The 19,313-nt window shown below is 38.9% G+C and overlaps 1 protein-coding gene across 17 annotated transcripts in view; it reads left to right on the forward strand.

Annotated features, from left to right (window-relative positions):
- Positions 1-19,313, forward strand: part of NCOA2 (nuclear receptor coactivator 2) — a 297,264-nt gene that overhangs the window by 235,897 nt on the left and 42,054 nt on the right. For all 17 annotated transcript variants that reach the window (XM_050801549.1, XM_050801540.1, XM_050801542.1 and 14 more), the window contains 5 exons: positions 2,830-3,018; positions 6,002-6,103; positions 6,710-6,853; positions 9,954-10,101; positions 12,698-13,967. In XM_050801549.1, coding sequence (XP_050657506.1) covers positions 2,830-3,018; positions 6,002-6,103; positions 6,710-6,853; positions 9,954-10,101; positions 12,698-13,967 — 1,853 coding nt within the window. The remainder of the gene's footprint in view (positions 1-2,829; positions 3,019-6,001; positions 6,104-6,709; positions 6,854-9,953; positions 10,102-12,697; positions 13,968-19,313) is intronic.

The following is a 19,313-nucleotide window of genomic DNA, read 5'->3' on the forward strand; positions in this document are numbered from 1 at the left end:
TTCCATTCTAGCCAACTTTGTTTTGTCCATTTTCTCCATGACCATCTGAAAAGTCAAAGGTCATGAGAAGTTTGAGATTCAATGTATTTTGAGTCCTGCACATGAAGCGTATTATAGGTGTATACACATTCTAGAAATAAAATGTTAAGGAACAAGTGGCAGATGTGGAGAGGTTCAGATGCTACAGCCCAAGCCCTGAATGGGCTCTTCTGTCTCGTAGACTCTCCGGTGGGCCCTGTAGGTGTGATCACCAGATGCTGCTCCCTTAGCCCACTCTCCCTGTCTCGAATTTCCTGACTTCATCTTATTTTGGAGGTGTCGTCCGAGTATACGTGATGATTAAGGACACACTGTGCAGTGGGTGATTCACAGCGTGGGCCCACCTTAGCTGCCGCTCTAGAGTACTGCGGTTCCCACTCACTAAGTGATTCTTTTTTTAATATTCTCAAACTGATGATGCTAAGAACATCTTCACGGATTGAAAGAAATGAAGAATAAGGTCAAATCCTGAGTTGGCAAGTATTTCTGTTCTTAAGATTGTTTATACTAGCTGTTCTTCCTGTTATAAGAAGTAGGAAAAGGTCCTTTTCAAATTTCATTTGGGCTAGCTTTTCCTTTATGTGATAATTCTTTGTTCAAAGTGACTACAACAGTAATGCAAAATGTGTGAATACTTGTGTAGGATTCCTTTATTATATTCTCTAGTAAATTAAAATGGGATTTCTTATTTCAAGTAACTAATATTTTCAGATCTCTTCAGTAGTTTTATGACTTCCTTAAAAGACCTCTACTTATTAATTCACTATTATTAATTCACTTGTCTAAAGAGCTTTTTGCCTTACTTTATATTGTATCCTTTTAACTTTCAACTTATTAATCTGACTTAATAGGAACTCTTTTTCTCTTCAGTTGATTACTCTGTGTAGTCTTTATTTTGTAAATAAGCTTTTTTAAATGCTGATAATGGCTGGGCTCAGTGGCTCACCCCTGTAATCCCAGCACTTTGGGAGGCCGAGGCTGGTGGATCACTTGAGGTCGGGAGTTCGAGACCAGCCTGGCCAACATGCCAAAACCCTGCCTCCACTAAAAATGCAAAACATTAGCCGGGCGTTGTGGCTCGTGCCTGTAATCCCAGCTTCTCCAGAGGCTGAGGCATGAGAATCCCTTGAGCCCAGGAGGTGGAGATTGCAGTGAGCCAAGATCACACCACTGCACTCCAGCCTTGGTGACAGAGACTCTGTTTCAAAAAAATAATAATAATAAAATAAAATGCTGATGCTGAAATGAACTTTCCAAATGTCTGCAAAGATATACAAAGCTAGTTATGGGTTTTTCTGTAATTTTAAGATAATTTCTTACAGCTAACTTTTTCCTTTCTAGAGTTTGTTTCCTTTCTCATTCTACAGCCCAGTGGCCATGGGTTCTTTGGGTTCACTGGGCCATTCATGGGCCATTGGGTTCGCTATAACACCTACATGTCCTTCTCCATTTTCTCTAGCTGGTTACTGGAAAATATATTAGTTTTCTTATGACTCACCCTTTTTTTGATCCCCTGTTCTATTGTCCTGCTGTCCCCAGTATTTTTAGATAAAGCATAAGGAATAATATAGAAAAGAACACCAAAATAAGAATTAGGATTGGTTCTGATTCCAACTTTTCTAGTAGTTGAACATGTCTTTGGGCATCAGATTTTTTATGTGTCAAATGAAGAAGTTAACCTGGTAAAATCCATAAACACCCTTTAATTCTCAAAATCGGTCATTGTTTTATTTCTTTCATTGTTATCTCTAATGTATTTCAAAAATAATTGATGTCTTTCCTCTCTTTCATTGTCTCTTTCTTAAAGTAAATATATACTTTTTTTAGTTTTAATACTCAGATGTCTGAAGTAGTTAACTTGAAAAGAAATGACATTAGCACTGTATTTTCAAGGATTTTTCGGTCTTATTGAAGAAATATATGTGAAACAATTTAAAAAGACTACAACTGAACAACTCAGGAAAAACAAAGTTATAAACTATATACTAAAATTTCTGTAAAATTTGAGAAAAGAAAAATCTGCCCGAGGAGGCAGTATGGGGGAGTAGATAGTAAAGTATTGATTGTAGAGGACCTCAGCCTTAGAGCATGAGTACCTGTGGAGAGAGAAACTGAGGCAACCTGATGTGTTAGATAGAGTGGCAGCAGGAGCAAGGACATCCATGCGGCCCTGGTATGGTGGAGCATGGGTAGGCTTGTGCAGGGGTGTGGAAGATCCCGTTAGATGGATGCAGTGGAGCTGGTTAGTAAGAGTCTGTGTTAATGGACTTCATCCTCCAGACTACATCAATTCTAAATCCTCTGAAAGAATTTAATGTGCACTACATTTGGTGCCACTCACAGAGTTTTGAGCAGGGGTAACTTATCTAAAATTGGAATGCAAGTAGATTGAACTAAATTTCCAAGAAATCAGTTAGGAAGATGCAAAAGTAGAAAACTATAGTATTCTAGTAACAATCCAGGACTGGACTTGAAAGGAAGGAGTCAGGGTAAAGAAGTGGTGTAGAAGATGTTTTGAAAATCCCAAGATTCCACATGCATCCCAGAATTTGAAGTATAATAAAATTTTTTTAAATGTGGGGGAAAAAACAGAAAATCCCAGGATATTCCCAAGTCGTAAAAATGTTAAAAGATTTTTCCTCCTCTAGATTATGAAAGTATTTAGAAAAGTATAAAAGTATTATGTAAAGATGAAATAATCATATTTTTCCTACATCATTTTAATAATTCAGAGGCAATGAATCTGATGTTTGTTTCTCTGTAAAACTGGGTTGCTTTTGCCTTGCTCAGTGAATGGGGGATCTTGGTCTGGCGAACCTCCGAGGCGGAACAGCCATACCTTCAATTGTCGGATGCTGGTAAAACCTTTACCTGATTCAGAAGAGGAGGGTCATGATAACCAGGAAGCTCATCAGAAATATGAAACTATGCAGTGCTTCGCTGTCTCTCAACCAAAGTCCATCAAAGAAGAAGGAGAAGGTGGGACAGAACCCCTAGGGTGTTTTATATGTCTGTGTATTTATTCCTGTGCTACTTCCTTCACACTTTAATTAGTGGTCACCTGAAGGAAAGTGAGGAGGCAATATCTTTGTTCTTTTCAATTTTACTATTTTGTGATGGAAATGTTTAAGTCTCCAGAACAGCACTGTCCAACAGAATTACCTGCGATGATGGAAGTGACATATCTTTAGCGTCTAGTGTGGCAGCCACTAGCCACATGTGGCTGGTGAGCACTTGAAATGTCAGTAGTGCAACTAGGGGGCTGAATTTTTTATTTTATTAAATTTGCATTTGAATAGCCACATGTGGCTAGTGGCTGCTGTACTAGTGTGACTGTATTAGTGATCACACTTTTGGGGGATCCTAGGCTCTTTGAACATCTAGTGCAAGCTGTATGCCACAGCCCTAGAAAAATGCACAGTTGTCCTGGCACGGTGACTCAACGCCTGTAATCCCAGCACTTTGGGAGACTGAGGCAGGTGGATCACGAGGTCAGGAGATCGAGACCATCCTGGCCAACATGGTGAAACCTCGTCTCTACTAAAAGTACAAAAAGTAGCCTGGTGGCTGGCATGTGCCTGTAGTCCCAGCTACTCAGGAGGCTGAGGCAGGAGAATCGCTTAAACCTGAGAGGTGGAGGTTGCAGTGAGCCAAGATCGCGCCATTGCACTCCAGCCTGGGCGACAGAGTAAGACTCCATCTCAAAAAAGAAAAATGCACACAGTAAAAACAGCGTTTTACTTTCAAGGGGTTGATGGAATCCATGTAGCCTATCCATGGATGCTGGGCCCAGAATGTGATATAATAGACTGGTACTAAAGAGAGGATAGAGACAGGAGCGGGGAATGGAGTGGGTTTTAGACTATAAGTTTATTAGGCTGTTCGCCATAAAGATAAGCTGATGTAGTGTCCACCTCCTGAGCCCACCAGGCAAACTGTCCACACAGCTGAGTGTCACTCTAATACAAGGCAGTGTTGAAGAGTGCATTGTGCGTGGGGAGCAGAAGGGAAAGAGCTGAGGACCACTTGTGGCTGAAAACATCCTGGGCTATATAGACAGGCCAACTCCTAATTCAGCTGCTCCCAGCTCTGGCTAGGACTTTGGACAGAATCCTTGGCCTTTCTGAGTATCAGTTTATTATCAAGTGAAGTCACCAATACCAGTATCAGAATGTAATAAGGTTTAAATGAATATGCTGAACTGTGGTTCGCGTTGAATGCTAGTTATTTAATGCTTATTTTAAAATTTAAATTTTATTGAGAAGGAAATATTAGAGCTGTTAAAGATAATAAATATATAGTATTTCAAAATTAAGTATTTTGCCTAGGTAAGGAACGTCACATGATTTTATTCTGTTTTATGCAACAGAGTAAGTGCTGCTAATTTATCCATCTGTGATAATATTCCCGAGGCAGTATAAAAAGGAATAGCTGAGCTAATTTATTACTTTGTGCTTTATAAACATTTTTTGTACATTTAAAAGTACGTTCTATGTGTTAACACAGTATAGCATAAGCACAGGGTTTCTGAGCCATGGCATGCTCAGATTCTAATCCTGGCTTTGCCAAAGGTTTGTGTGACATTGGACAAAATACTTAAACTTTGTGCTTTGATCTTCTTGTCTGTAAAATGGAAATGATGCTACTACGTGTGTCATAGAGCTGTTAAGAGGATTAACTGAGTTAATAACTCATACAGTAGCTAGAAAGGTGTTTATCTCACAGTGCCCAAAAATTTAGTTGTTATTTTGTTGAGGACTATAATTGCATTTTAATTTTGTGATACCAACGATTGCTGGATATTTCAGTCTTGTTGAAGAAATAATACATGAAATAATTTTAAAAGACTACAACAGAGCAATTCAGGAACAGCCAAGTTACAAACTATATACTAAAATTTCTGTAAAAGTTGAGAAAGAAAAATCTGTCCAAGGAGGCACTGTGGGGTCCTAGAGTAGTTAAGTACTGATTGTAGAGGACCTCTGCCTTACAGCATGAATACCTGTGGAGGGAGAAATTGAGGCAGCCTGATGTTTTAGATAGGGTAGCAGCAGGAGCAAATATAGATAATAAACTCTGTCAAATTCAGGAAATTCTCAAATTTAGAGGTAAACAATCATAAATCAGTGACATGAGACATGAAGGGATTACTTAAGTTTTTTAACAACAGCATTTGTCCAGTGTTTTTTAAATTGAAAGGGCTGTGCAGTGTGCTCTGCATGTTACAAAGATAAATAAAACTTTTCCCTTTCCTCCAGAAGTGAACCCTGATGCATAAAACAGTTGAAGCAAGGTGAGGAATAAGTGATTAGAACTGGCTGTGTGAGAAACTGTCCACAGCCAAGATTCTGAACTATAATGCAGCTGTTCTGGTGCACGCTGCATTTTCTAGGTATTGTGGGAGTCGTTCTCTGAATCTGTGTCTAGACCCAGTTTATATTCTTTGCTTTAAATTGCATATTGCCATTGTAGTATTTACTTAATTTGGCATAAGGTGTACCTAGTTTTCCTGAGCCCTAAAACTCAAGAAGCAAACCCTTGATAAAGCAAGAGTATCAGATTTTAGTTTCATCATTTTTGTACTTCATTATATATTAACCTGGTTTTCTATCAGCCATTTAAAAAGAAAGGATTTCGTTTTTTTTTCTACTGCTGGAGAGAGTGTTTCAGATTTTTCAGGCTTTTGTGTAGTGGATGTATTTCTATCACATGTATCGTGGGGCCTAGGCAGTTTATCCTCTGCTCCCCAGTTCTCCTTACACAGCCACCCTCTGTCTCCCTTACCCACCTACCACTTTCATGGAGAGAATAAAACCAGTAAGAAGCTCAGGTACATAATATTTCGTCACTCTCTCCCTTACTGCTTTTTTTTATGATGGGCTGTGCTGTCATAAATACACTTGGGTTTGTTTGAATCACTAGGAAAGCCCCATATGATAAATGTAAACATGTGTGATTTAAGATTTGCAGTCCTGCTTGATTTGTGTGGCAAGAAGAGTTCCCATGAAGGAAAGACCAGTTCTTCCCTCATCAGAAAGTTTTACTACTCGCCAGGATCTCCAAGGTAAATTTCCTTTCCAAAGAAGACCAAAGGAATCATTTTAGAATACTTACATATTTGAGAATGCAAGGACTGTATTTAGAAGACTGTAAGGATGCTAGTACTAGCAATTGCTGCTGCAGTAGAAATGTCAAGGAGTTGGAAGACCGGAGAGAGAGATGCTGGCTGTCACTGTATACCCTTTTGTCCATGTACTTGTGTTACCTAGTTTAAATAAATACATTTAGATCTTGTTAAAATGTAATTATTTCTGGCCGGGCGTGGTGGCTTACGCCTGTAACCCCAACACTTTGGGAGGCTGAGGCAGGAGGATCACTTGAGGTCAGGAGTTCAAAGCCAGCCTGGCCAATGTGGCAAAACATCTGTATTAAAAATACAAAAATTAGCCAAATGTGGTGCACGCCTGTAATCCCAGCTACTTGGGCGTCTAATGCACAAGAGTCGTTTGAACCCAGGAGGTAGAGTTTGCAGTGAGCTGAGATTGCACCACTGCACTCCAGCCTGGACGATAGAGTGAGACTCTTGTCTCAGAAAAAATATATATATATTTATTTATTTCCATAAAGAATAAATCAGCATGTAGGTATAATGGCTGCTGTTACTTAATAGGCAAGATCACTTCTCTGGATACCAGCACCATGAGAGCAGCCATGAAACCAGGCTGGGAGGACCTGGTAAGAAGGTGCATTCAGAAGTTCCATGCGCAGCATGAAGGAGAATCTGTGTCCTATGCCAAGAGGCATCATCATGAAGGTAGGTATCTCTAAATGATTTTTCTTAAATTGTTGCTTCCTGTGGGAGCTTTCTCTCAGTAATTCCTGGAGTTCACCTTGGGAACAGAGCTGGTGACCGTTCTTGTGAGCTGTCTCGTCTGGCGTACATGTTGCCTTCTGAAGGAAAATTTTAACAGAAGAACCTGTGGGACAGAAGAGTGACAAAAGTAGAACAGGAGATGATAGTGTCACAGACGCAGACAAAAGGAGGAAGAAAGAGGTCATTTTCTTTGATCCAGGAGCTTCTAGATGCATAACAAAATTATAAGTACCATCTAATTAAGAGAAATATTAACGATTCAGTTAGAATCTGAATATAAGAATAAGTGGAATTTTGGAGAGTGAGTGAATCCCTGGTGGAGGTAATGGTGGGGACCCCAAGCCCTTCTTCAAGGTGGTAACCAGCAAAGACTATCCAGGTATTTCTAGAGGGCCCAAAAGTTGACACAACTTGTCTCAGCTCACTGACTTAAGCAGTAGGACAGCTGGCACTGAGCCCAAGACTTCAGTAATAACAGCAGCCCTTATTGAGTACCTGGTCTTTGTGTGGCATTGTCCCTTTTGCCTCCTCTCACTGGCCCTCACAGCAAGCCTGTGACGTGGACGTCACATCTGTCACTCTGGACAAGGGGACAAGGAGGTTGAGGCAGGTGAAATGACTGACTCTCTAGCATTCAGTATCAGTGCAGGACATCTGTCTGAGCCCATTTTGGTCACTGTCATGCTGCTTCCAAAGGTCTTTCCAAAGAATCACTTTTTCTCAAGTGCATTTTTGTTTTCTGTTAAAGAGGTATGAACCAAAAAAAAACCTCCCTTTTGCTTTAGTATGTGCTAATTTGGGGAGCAAGACTGTCCTTCTCTCTGTGTCCCAGCAGTGCGGTTGGCCAGGGCTCCACATGCACTGTCAGCTGGGCCATACTGCACGGGAGGGACTTGTGCAGTGCAGTGCACCTTGTAACTCAGCTTCAACAGTTGTCTGCATCCTTGCAGAAAAAATTTGTAACTAGTTATTGAAAATAGAGTTTGAGTTTGTCATCATCTACCTAATGTGCATCTGGCACTTTACCAATAGTGTTGGTATGTTTAAACTTTATGCTTTTTAGATCACTTATAAAAAAGCAAAAATCATAATAAATGTCATGTCTCTACCATGCCCTTATTTTTTCCTTGTCTTATTTATTCTTTTCATCCTATTCATCCTATTTTTTAGAAATAAGTGCATAATCCAACAACTTGTGTCTTCCAGCATTTTTCTTTAAGTTGGAAAGAATACAAGGAAATAAAGATGCTACATTGACAGAAATCAATATTTAACCTACCATTTCATTACATCCGGTTTAAAATAAAAAGAATAGTAATAACAAAAACCAAGAAACTGGCATAAGCAAACATGTTCGGCATCCTTGGGTCCTGAGTTTAATTCTTTGACAACCTGATTCCTTACAAAACGATTTACACAGATGCACCAGACACTGCGCTAGATTTAAACAGATAGGACCCACTAGAAGGAAACCCCATATAGACATTTCAAACTTTTGAAATAGGTAAGATCAGGGATGATCAGTTGCATTGAACAGAAATCTGCAAAGCGTTGTTTAAATGGAGGCACTTCCTAAATGTGTTCAGGTGAGTGCTTACACATACCTACTTTTCTGAGTCGTTGGATGTAGACCAAGTTTAAATGAAAATCTTTAGAGATCACAGCCAAGGTCAGTTAAAATTCTGAAATTATAAGCCATTGGAAATATAAGTCTTACTATAAAAAATTACATTTACGTCATCTTTTAGAAACATTATGCAAAGCAAGATACTCACATGTTCAGTAATTCATTTTCAGTACTGCCATTTCAGACTAACATTGTGCAACAATTGATGGCAGAAAGTGAAACCTAAATGTAGTATCTAACTGAAACTGCAGAGAGAAGTCATTAGACAAATTGCTTAAAGTGAAATTTTACCAAGAAATTAGAATCCACATTATATGTCAGTCTCTCTCTCTCTCTCTCCCTCCCTCCCTCCCTCCCTCCCTCCCTCCCTCCCTCCCTCTCTCTCTCTCTCTCTCTCTCTCTCTCTCTCTCTCTCTCAGCAGTTTTGTGGCATGGTGAATACGCATGGTTGCTTTAGGGGTAACTATTCAGCCCACAAAATGTGTGCTGAGGATTATGTGGTAGCAACATAGTAGCCTTGTTAAAATGGTTTAAGAGGAACTAAAATTATATGTCTTTTTTTTAAACTGAATTGAAATGTTCTTTTTTAATAGGTGGTATAAGACAGTTATAAAACATGGTAGCTTTAAAAGATAAATCTCAATTATTTTAAGAGAAATTGTCTTAACCTGGTTGATTTGTGTTGTATTTTGTTATTGTCTTGAAAATGGAAACACCTGACACCTTATCTAAAAGTTAAACCAATTCCAATGTCGCTAAGATTTGCACTTTTATTGTTTCAGTTTTGTTTAGCCTTTTTTTCTCTGAATAGATTATTCTGATTGTTTATCTTTTACTTCCTGTTGTCCTAACCACGAAAATAATACTTCTTGCACAGTGAGAAACAGGATTGGGGGAGAGTAGTGTGTGAGATGATGGATTGAACAGTACGTAACTTCGAGATGTATATTCAGAGAACATATTTAATGTCATAAATTTTATTTTAATATTTGTATTAGTTTTACAAGGAAATTAAAGTCAAATTGTATACCTAAGAGATACCCTGTTTATATATTGTATTGTTTTCTACCATTTTAAGCAAATCATTGTAAAGCTTGTTTGAACTGATAAATGGTTTACACTGTTTTGCCATAATAATAAAGATTTTAAGAACACAGTTTGAGGGTCCAGGCTCTTACTCCTTTTCATAAGAAAAACAGATAATTGAGGTTATTGGTATTTTGAGTGAAAAGTAAATGTGCTTTTAAAACGTTGTATTTTAATCTCATAAAGATTACTTATAACTCTTTAACATGCTGGTGGGAAACTATTATGAAACTTAATGAAGTTGATTACTCTTATTATGTCTTATCCTCCCCGACCTCTCAGTTTTTTTTTTCTAAACATGCCTTCTGTTTCTTTGCTTGCCTGCAGTACTGAGACAAGGATTGGCATTCAGTCAAATCTATCGTTTTTCCTTGTCTGATGGCACTCTTGTTGCTGCACAAACGAAGAGCAAACTCATCCGTTCTCAGACTACTAATGAACCTCAACTTGTAATATCTTTACATATGCTTCACAGGTAATCCTAGTTCTAAGAAGTCATTTTTCATTTCCAAGTTAAGAGGAGATATTACAAAAGCAGCAAATCATTTTAGAGCTTTGAGGATTTGTTAGACATTTCTTCTCATCAATCCCAGTAATGTAAAATATAAAATTAAATTGTTATTAGCTGTTGGCTAAATGACAATTCATAATACAATTGGCCCTCTGTATCTGTGGGTTCTGCATCCCAGGATTCAACCAACCACAGATGGAAAATATTTGGGGGGGAAAAATATATATATATAATATTATGCTGTATTATTTTATTTGTATTATAACTGTATTTACACTGTATTAGGTATTATAAGAAATTATTTCTAGAAATGATTTAAAGTATTTAGGAGGATGTGTGTAGGTTATATGCAAAAATTATGCCATTTTATATCAGGGACTTGAGCATCCATGGATTTTAGTATCTGTGGTGTGGGGGCAGGGTGGAGGCTAGAACCAGTCCCCCATGTAACCAAAGAACAACTGTACTGGCAAAGTAGGACTCTACTTTGAATTTTAGCCTTAACACTAGTGAATTGTAAAACCCAGCTGGAAGAACACAAGGCTAGCACTAACTTTGCTCAGACATAATTTCCCATTACATTGAAAAAGGGAAATTTATTGATCAGCTCCCAGTAGCAACAAATGCAGGGCAGGAATATTGATGTCAGTAGTATGATTTCTGCTCCTGTGTGTTTAAATGTAGAACTTCTTTTTTTTTTTTTTTTTTTTTTTTTTTGTGAGGCAGAGTCTTGCTCTGTCTCCCAGACTGGAGTGCACTGGCGCGATCTCAGCCTCTGCAACCTCTGCCTCTTGGGTTCAGGCGATTCTTGTGCCTCAGCCTCCTGAGTAGCTGTGATTACAGGCGTGTTCCAGCCTTGAGTGATCCTTCCACCTTGGCCTCCCAAATCACTGGGATTACAGGTGTGGGCCACCACACCCAGCCTAAATCTAGAACTTTCTATGTATATATTTACAAATAATATTTTAAATTTTTGTTCTCAGGTTCAAATTAACTTCTCAACATTAGACCTTAAATTGAAGGGTAATAAACATTTTCTTTTTTTTTTTTTTTTTTTTTTTTTTTTTTTTTTTTTGAGGCGGAGTCTTCACTCTGTCGCCCAGGCTGGAGTGCAGTGGCACCATCTTGGCTCACTGCAAGCTCCGCCTCCCGGGTTCGCGCCATTCTCCTGCCTCAGCCTCCCGAGTAGCTGGGACTACAGGCGCCCGCCACCGCGCCCGGCTAATTTTTTTTGTATTTTAGTAGAGACGGGGTTTCACCGTGTTAGCCAGGATGGTCTCGATCTACTGACCTCGTGATCCGCCCGCCTCGGCCTCCCAAAGTGCAGGGATTACAGGCGTGAGCCACTGCGCCCGGCCGGGTAATAAACATTTTCATAAAAAAGTGAAGATAAAGAAATTGAATGTTGATTTTTAAATAAATGTCATAAACCCTATTATCTTAGAGCACATATTTAGGAAAATGATTAAATTTCATTAGTTATCTAAATGTTTATGCTTATGCCGTGGAAAACTTTATGAGGTCCTATCAGTAAATATATAACATTGCTCTGGCTGACCCATTTTATCACATTTCTCAATTTACTGTCTATTTAGGAGTAAAAAAATCAGGCAACTCTGCCAACTGTTAATAAATCTAACCTCAAGCTGAAACAGTTTGAAAGTGATTACAGATGTGGTGAATTTCACCCACCTAACCAAAAGCTGATGTTTGACAATTTGTGAAACCTGTTTTATTTGGATTTGTGAACAGATTTGGTAACTCAAAAGTGACTGCCAAGGCTGTAAATTAAAGTTCATAGAACTTGCAAAATCATCTTGCTCAGAAAGGCTGCTTTTAGTCATTAGTAAGGAGATGGAATGGAGTTATCCAGAAGTAGAGTAATAAGATCACAAACTAAAGTCACTCTGAACTTCCCTTCCCAAGCTGTTGGCTCTGAGGTCTCGCTCTGACTTGGAGGGATGTGGGGTGAGGAGGTGAGTGGAAATCTGTTAAACAAGGTGATCTAACTCTGAACAGTTTTAGTAACTATTAGTTCTAGAACTGGCAGAGTTTCTTTTAACAGTTAGGGGCAAGTTGTTTTCCCCTAAGTGTGTTTATCTTGAGCCAAGCAGTAAATATCAGAGCTCTGGGCTTACAGATGTGTCTATTGTTAGGAATTATAATCTCTGGAAGAAAAACCGAAGACAGCTCTACTCATTTCTTTAAGACAGTACAAGCTCTCAGCTACTCATGAGAAAGATGTATTATGTAATTGGAACCCTGTTAATGTCTTGTCTAGTAAATGCAATTTCAATACAGTAGTAGTCAAATTTAAACACACCCCCTCTGTAAAACCAGACATCTTAATGAGTTGCCTGAAAAACATTCCTCTTGGTCCAACACTGTACGTGTTCAGTCTTGTCCATAATTGCAGATGATTTCAACAAAGTATTATCTATCCTTAAAATATAGCCTGTTCTTTTAAAGCGAAGAGGCCATTTCATTTTTAAAAATTAATAACAATTTGCTAAGTTATTTTTCTTTTTATCTTACATTTCTTTCTTTTCTCATTATACAGAGAGCAGAATGTGTGTGTGATGAATCCGGATCTGACTGGACAAACGATGGGGAAGCCATTGAATCCAATTAGCTCTAGCAGCCCTGCCCATCAGGCCCTGTGCAGTGGGAACCCAGGTCAGGACATGACCCTCAGTAGCAATATAAATTTTCCCATAAATGGCCCAAAGGAACAAATGGGCATGCCCATGGGCAGGTTTGGTGGTTCTGGGGGAATGAACCATGTGTCAGGCATGCAAGCAACCACTCCTCAGGGTAGTAACTATGCACTCAAAATGAACAGCCCCTCACAAAGCAGCCCTGGCATGAATCCAGGACAGCCCACCTCCATGCTTTCACCAAGGCATCGCATGAGCCCTGGAGTGGCTGGCAGCCCTCGAATCCCACCCAGTCAGTTTTCCCCTGCAGGAAGCTTGCATTCCCCTGTGGGAGTTTGCAGCAGCACAGGAAATAGCCATAGTTATACCAACAGCTCCCTCAATGCACTTCAGGCCCTCAGCGAGGGGCATGGGGTCTCATTAGGGTCATCGCTGGCTTCACCAGACCTAAAAATGGGCAATTTGCAAAACTCCCCAGTTAATATGAATCCTCCCCCACTCAGCAAGATGGGAAGCTTGGACTCAAAAGACTGTTTTGGACTTTATGGGGAGCCCTCTGAAGGTACAACTGGACAAGCAGAGAGCAGCTGCCATCCTGGAGAGCAAAAGGAAACAAATGACCCCAACCTGCCCCCGACCGTGAGCGGCGAGAGAGCCGACGGGCAGAGCAGACTGCATGACAGCAAAGGGCAGACCAAACTCCTGCAGCTGCTGACCACCAAATCTGATCAGATGGAGCCCTCGCCCTTAGCCAGCTCTTTGTCGGACACAAACAAAGACTCCACAGGTAGCTTGCCTGGTTCTGGGTCAACACATGGAACCTCGCTCAAGGAGAAGCATAAAATTTTGCACAGACTGTTGCAGGACAGCAGTTCCCCTGTGGACTTGGCCAAGTTAACAGCAGAAGCCACAGGCAAAGACCTGAGCCAGGAGTCCAGCAGCACAGCTCCTGTATCAGAAGTGACTATTAAACAGGAACCGGTGAGCCCCAAGAAGAAAGAGAATGCACTACTTCGCTATTTGCTAGATAAAGATGATACTAAAGATATTGGTTTACCAGAAATAACCCCCAAACTTGAGCGTCTGGACAGTAAGACAGATCCTGCCAGTAACACAAAATTAATAGCAATGAAAACTGAGAAGGAGGAGATGAGCTTTGAGCCTGGTGACCAGGTAAGTTTTATCATGTCTTCTCGCAGGTGTACTAATCTGTATCCATCAAGGATTTTCTCCATAGGGGCATTTTGAAGTCTCAGGTGATTGGATAAAAATAAGCTTTCTCCTTTGTTCTTCTTACCTTGAAACTCTCACTGAAGCTGTGTGTTTCAACTGCTCTCCTAGCAAAGAGTGAAATTGTTATAGAACATGGGTGGGCAGGCCTTTTTTTGTAAGGACCAAATGGTGAGTATTTTAGGCTTTGCAGGCCATATAGTCTCTGTCAAAACCATTCAACTCCACCATTGTAGTGCAAAAGCAGCCACAGACGCTGTGTAAACAAACTTGAATATGATTTTGCTCCAATAAAGCATTGCTTATAGACACTGAAATTTGAATTTCATGCAATTATCATGTGTCACAAAATATTAAAAAGTTTTTTCAACCATTAAAAAATGTAAATTCATTCTTAGCTCATACAAAAACAGGATTTAGCCCACAGGCTGGTGGTAGTTTGCTAGCCTATGTTATAGATGCTGCCTGAATTGGAGATAATCACTTCCTTGAAACTGGGCTTTGTCAGAACAGACTTAATTGAATTATTTCTTATTTACCTTTCTCTCTTTATAAGATCAGAGTTTAACTGGTTTTGAAACCCAATGAAGGTCATTATACTTCTCTTTATTCTTAACTAAACTTCTGATTAATGCAAAAGAATTTCTTAGACCACTGGTATAAAAAATATTTAAGAGGGAAAGGGATAGTAGAAAGGAGAGAGAAAGGTTGAATTGACATTAGTACATCTGAGCCATGTTATGTAAATTCAAAACTAGAATAATAGGCTACATTATGTGCTCTTCTTGTCTGAAAAATAAATTCCCTGAAAAAAATCCAAGATACCTTAAGTGATATTCAAAATAATTCTTATTTATACTTGACAAATTAGAATTGTATATATTTATGGTATACAACATGTTGTTTTGGAATACGTATCCTGGAGTGGCTAGCTCAAGCTAATTAACAAATACATTACTTCACACACTTTTTGGAGTACAAACACTTAAAATCTATTAGTGATTTTCAGGCATGTAATACATCATGACTAACTGTAGCCACAGTGTTGTACAGTAGATCTCTTGAACTTACTCTTCCTGACTAACTGAAATTTGTATCCTTTGATCAACATCTCCTCAACCTTCCACCCCAAATCATTCTTGATAATCCTCTAAGGAGATAATGACATCACAGAGAAAAAGTAAGCTATTATTTTTCTTTATTAAAAAACAAAAACAGACTGGGTGAAGTGGCTCATGCCTCTAATCCCAACACTTTGGGAGGCCAAGGTGGAGGACTGCTTGAGGACAGGAGTTCAAGACTAGCCTGGGCAGCATGATGAAACCCCATCTCTAGAAAACATGAAAAATTAGCTAGGTGTGGTGGCATGCACCTGTAGTCTCAGCTACTCAGGAGACTGAGGCTGCTTGAGCCCAGGAGTTGGAGGCTACAGTGAGCTATGATTGCACCACTGTACTCCAGCCTAGGCAATAGATTGAGACCCTGTCTCAAGAAATAAAAACCCATTTAAAGAAAACATGGGTTATTAACAGCCACAGTGACTTGGCATGAGACATTTCCTGGGGAATCAATGATCCAAGACTTCACCCTAGCCATCACTTTCCTGTAGTCCCTGAATATGCCCTGTACTTCTTATCTGTTCTTGAGTCGGTCGTGATTGGTTAAAAAGTGAAGAAGCCAAGAGGCCTTCCTTCTTTAAATGGCTCAAATTTGTCCTTGAAATTTGTTTTGCAAGAGGATATTTCATTTGTCAGTGTCTTCAATGGATGGAGAGAGGAAAAGTACACCCCTTGCTGTACCCTCGAGCTCTGCTGAGTCGGTAGAGCTAACCCAGAGGCAGGTCGGGGGTTGAGAGCCATCGTCAGGGATGCCGAGGCCACACTTGCTCTTTTAGCTGGGCTCCATCTAGGCTTCTAAGCACTTGGCTTCCTTATTTCTTTCACTTTGATGTCTTGACAGCTGCTACCATTCCTAAAGGTCAGATATAATTTTTCAAACCTTCATGTCCTTCACAAGGGAGGCAGAGCCAAATTACATAAACATCTTGGGTGATTAATCCTTAAACTTAAATGTTAGTGCAGGGTTCTATTAGCAAGCTATTCCATAACGCTGTAAAATCATCAAATGGGGAAACCGGTGTCTCAGCAGAAAATTAATAGCAATGTCTTGAATAAAGTGAAATGTAAAACCATATTAACACCTGTAAGTGTTTTAATCTTTTGAGGTTTACTAGATTAGGATCTACAGAGCTAGTGGCAGTCCAGAGTGGCAGGCACAGACAGTGGCACTCCGGTCTCTTGACATATGCTGGAGGGCGAGATGGTCTCCCTTAGTGTCTAATGTGGCCAGGCCTTCCCTCTGTAAACAATTTATTTCTATCCCAGGCCTGATCTGAGGCCCCAGGGACTTAGAGGGTCAAGGAAAGGGGCCACTTTTTGGTATTTCTATATTTATTTATGTGATTGCACTAACTTCAAACAAAAAACTGACAAAAGAGGACTTTTTTTAAAAGTCCTTGAGTCACTTGCAGTTTCAGATTATTATTTAGGAGAAATGTTTTTCTGATAAAAATTATCTCACCTAGGAAACAAAGTCCAGAGTGTAATCACAGATCTGTCACTTTGGGTGAATCAAAAAGCAGTGTGCACAGGCACACATGGACGTGCACACAGAGGCACATATAGTAAGTATATTTTTCTTAATGAAATCCAGTCGCTGGTCTCGTCCTCCCTTTACTCTCATGTAAAACTCCACCAGAAGTACTGCTTTGGAGCAATTTTAACATCAAAAACATTGCAGCTTGAAAAGTTACCACAGGAAGTGTGCATTACCTATATTTAGATCAAAGTTAGAATGACTGACTTTAAGAAAAAAACAATGATTCTTTCACCTCTTGCTCACCTTCACTATTTCCAAATACAGGTTAATTACATCTCCTATTGATTGCTGTACAAACTTATTGAAGACTTCTTCCACTTCACTTGAATACAATAAGTTATTTAGTGAGATAAAACAAACTATTAGTGAGGCTGAATTGCACAGTTAACTGTCTTGTTATTTGATTCAGAAAAGAGCCATTGATTGAGTGTGTGTTTAACCTATTACTAACTTATTAAGGACAGGAAGTACTTCGATGGTGCTATTATACCCAAAATAGCATTTTTTACCAGGCAGAGTGGTTAAACAACATTTGTTTCTACAGCATTTCCTAACCAACAGGAAACAGTAACAGAAAAATTTCCAGTATGTTTACAGACTTTTTAAGTTACATGCTTATTTACACAGTGGAACATGGTTGATACTTAATCCAATGATACTACTGGGTCCTTTCTAATGCTGCTGAGACACGTATGATAAGGTTTGGAAATAGTCTAAAAGGAATTTCTTCTTGGCATTTGACTCCATTAGAAAGGCAACCATATTTTAAACTGAAAATTTTATCCTGAAAATTTCTCTCCAGATGTGGTAGAATTGTATTACCATTTCTTAACAACTTTGTGTTAGGCAAGTACAGTAAAATTATGCTTTTTATTTAAAATATTTTGAAAAGATGCTTTGTAATTTATTAGAATACTGATGTTGTTTAAATGCATGTGCTTTTTATATTTCCTGCAGAGAACAAGTTGATTTGACATGAAAAAATCCTAAAACCAGAAAAATGAAAAATTAAAGAAATCAAGTCTGATTTTCATTTTGTAGAACTTTTATAAAAATCTTTCTGACTCATTTTCTGCCTGAAATAGTTTAAACTAACAACTCAAATTGATGTGGCTAATTTGAGCATTCAAATAGATGCCTAAGCAAAACTTTAAAGTATCTTGGCAAAGCATTTTAAAGGAAGGCATTAATCTTTTTGTCTTGTAAAGAAATTGTGCCTAACAAAGTGGATAGAGACTAGAAGAACTTTGATGAGAATTAAAGCCTACAAAAATTGAGGGGAGAAAATTTTTTAACAGAAACTTAATGTAATCAGATTTATTCCTTCCAAAACTTAAGTGAATACAGAAAAAAATTCTGTAGTCATCAGATGTTATTGTTAACCTGACGGGTATAGATATTCTGAACTTTATCTCCTTGAAGAAGAGCATGTAAAGTGAACTTCTGACAACATTAAATGTGTACTCCGTAAATTGACAAGGAATAAACACAGGCAAAGTAATATTATCTCTAGTGGGGAAAACTTCATAATGCATTTTTCAGATGCTAAGCTTGAATAAATTCCAATAGTGTTCATAGTTAAAAGCCTTCATAGAACTAGTTCCTTTTGATACTAAGAAGATCCTGAATGGCTTTCTTAAGAAAAGTGTATTTAGGCCGGGTGTGATGGCTCACACCTGTAATCCCAACATTTTTGGGAAGCCAAGGCAGGCAGGTCACCTGAGGTTGGCAGTTCAAGACCAGCCTGGCCAACATGATGAAACCCTGTTTCTACTAAAAATACAAAAATCAGCCAGTTGTGGTGGTGCACACCTGTAGTTCCAGCTGTTGGGGAGGCTGAGGCAGGAGAATTGCTTGAACCTGGGAGGCAGAGGTTGCAGTAAGCCTAGATTACATCACTGCACTCCAGCCTGGGTGACAGAGTGAGACCTTATCTCAAAAAAAAAAAAAAAAAAAAAAAAAAAAAGGAAAAGTGTGAGTCTAGACTGTTCTTAATATATATTGTCGAAAGTTTCTTTTACATATGTCTGGGATTTGACGCAAATATAAATGTATCCATTGAGAAGTAACATACTTTTGTTTACATGGATCTATTTATTTTGGATATTTCTCTTAAAAGTAATCTGCAGAGCTTTCTCAAGAGGCAACTTACCACTTATTATAGCCCACCTCCCTCACCCCCACACATGGAGCTTCTACCTTTTAAAATTGCTCGACACAGAGCAGCATTGTAGTAGGGAAACTGGGTTTCATAGAGCAGATATAACCTCAGTTTGTTAGAGCCTTTTTCTGATCTACATGACAAGTATAAGGAAATTTACCACACATTTTTATGAAACATTTTCTGAAAAAGTAATGGAAATTATAGGAATTCCTATGAAAAAATTACTGATTTGGGGAAGATTTTTTAAATTATGTGTTAATATGATTAAAAGAATTCATCGTGTTGACTCAGTGCCCATTACTTAGTTCCAGGCGCTGTCCTTGGAGGGCAATACATGTTTATACTGAGAGTATCAGTTTATACCTTATGCATTCAGCAAAACATGATAAAGAAGATTATAGTGGAGTCAGCTTTACACATGTATTCGAAGTACATAAAGTCAGTTTTATGTTCCTGGAAGAACAGAT

The sequence above is a fragment of the Macaca thibetana genome, chromosome 8, assembly GCF_024542745.1.
Source record: "Macaca thibetana thibetana isolate TM-01 chromosome 8, ASM2454274v1, whole genome shotgun sequence".
Classification (NCBI taxonomy): domain Eukaryota; kingdom Metazoa; phylum Chordata; class Mammalia; order Primates; family Cercopithecidae; genus Macaca; species Macaca thibetana.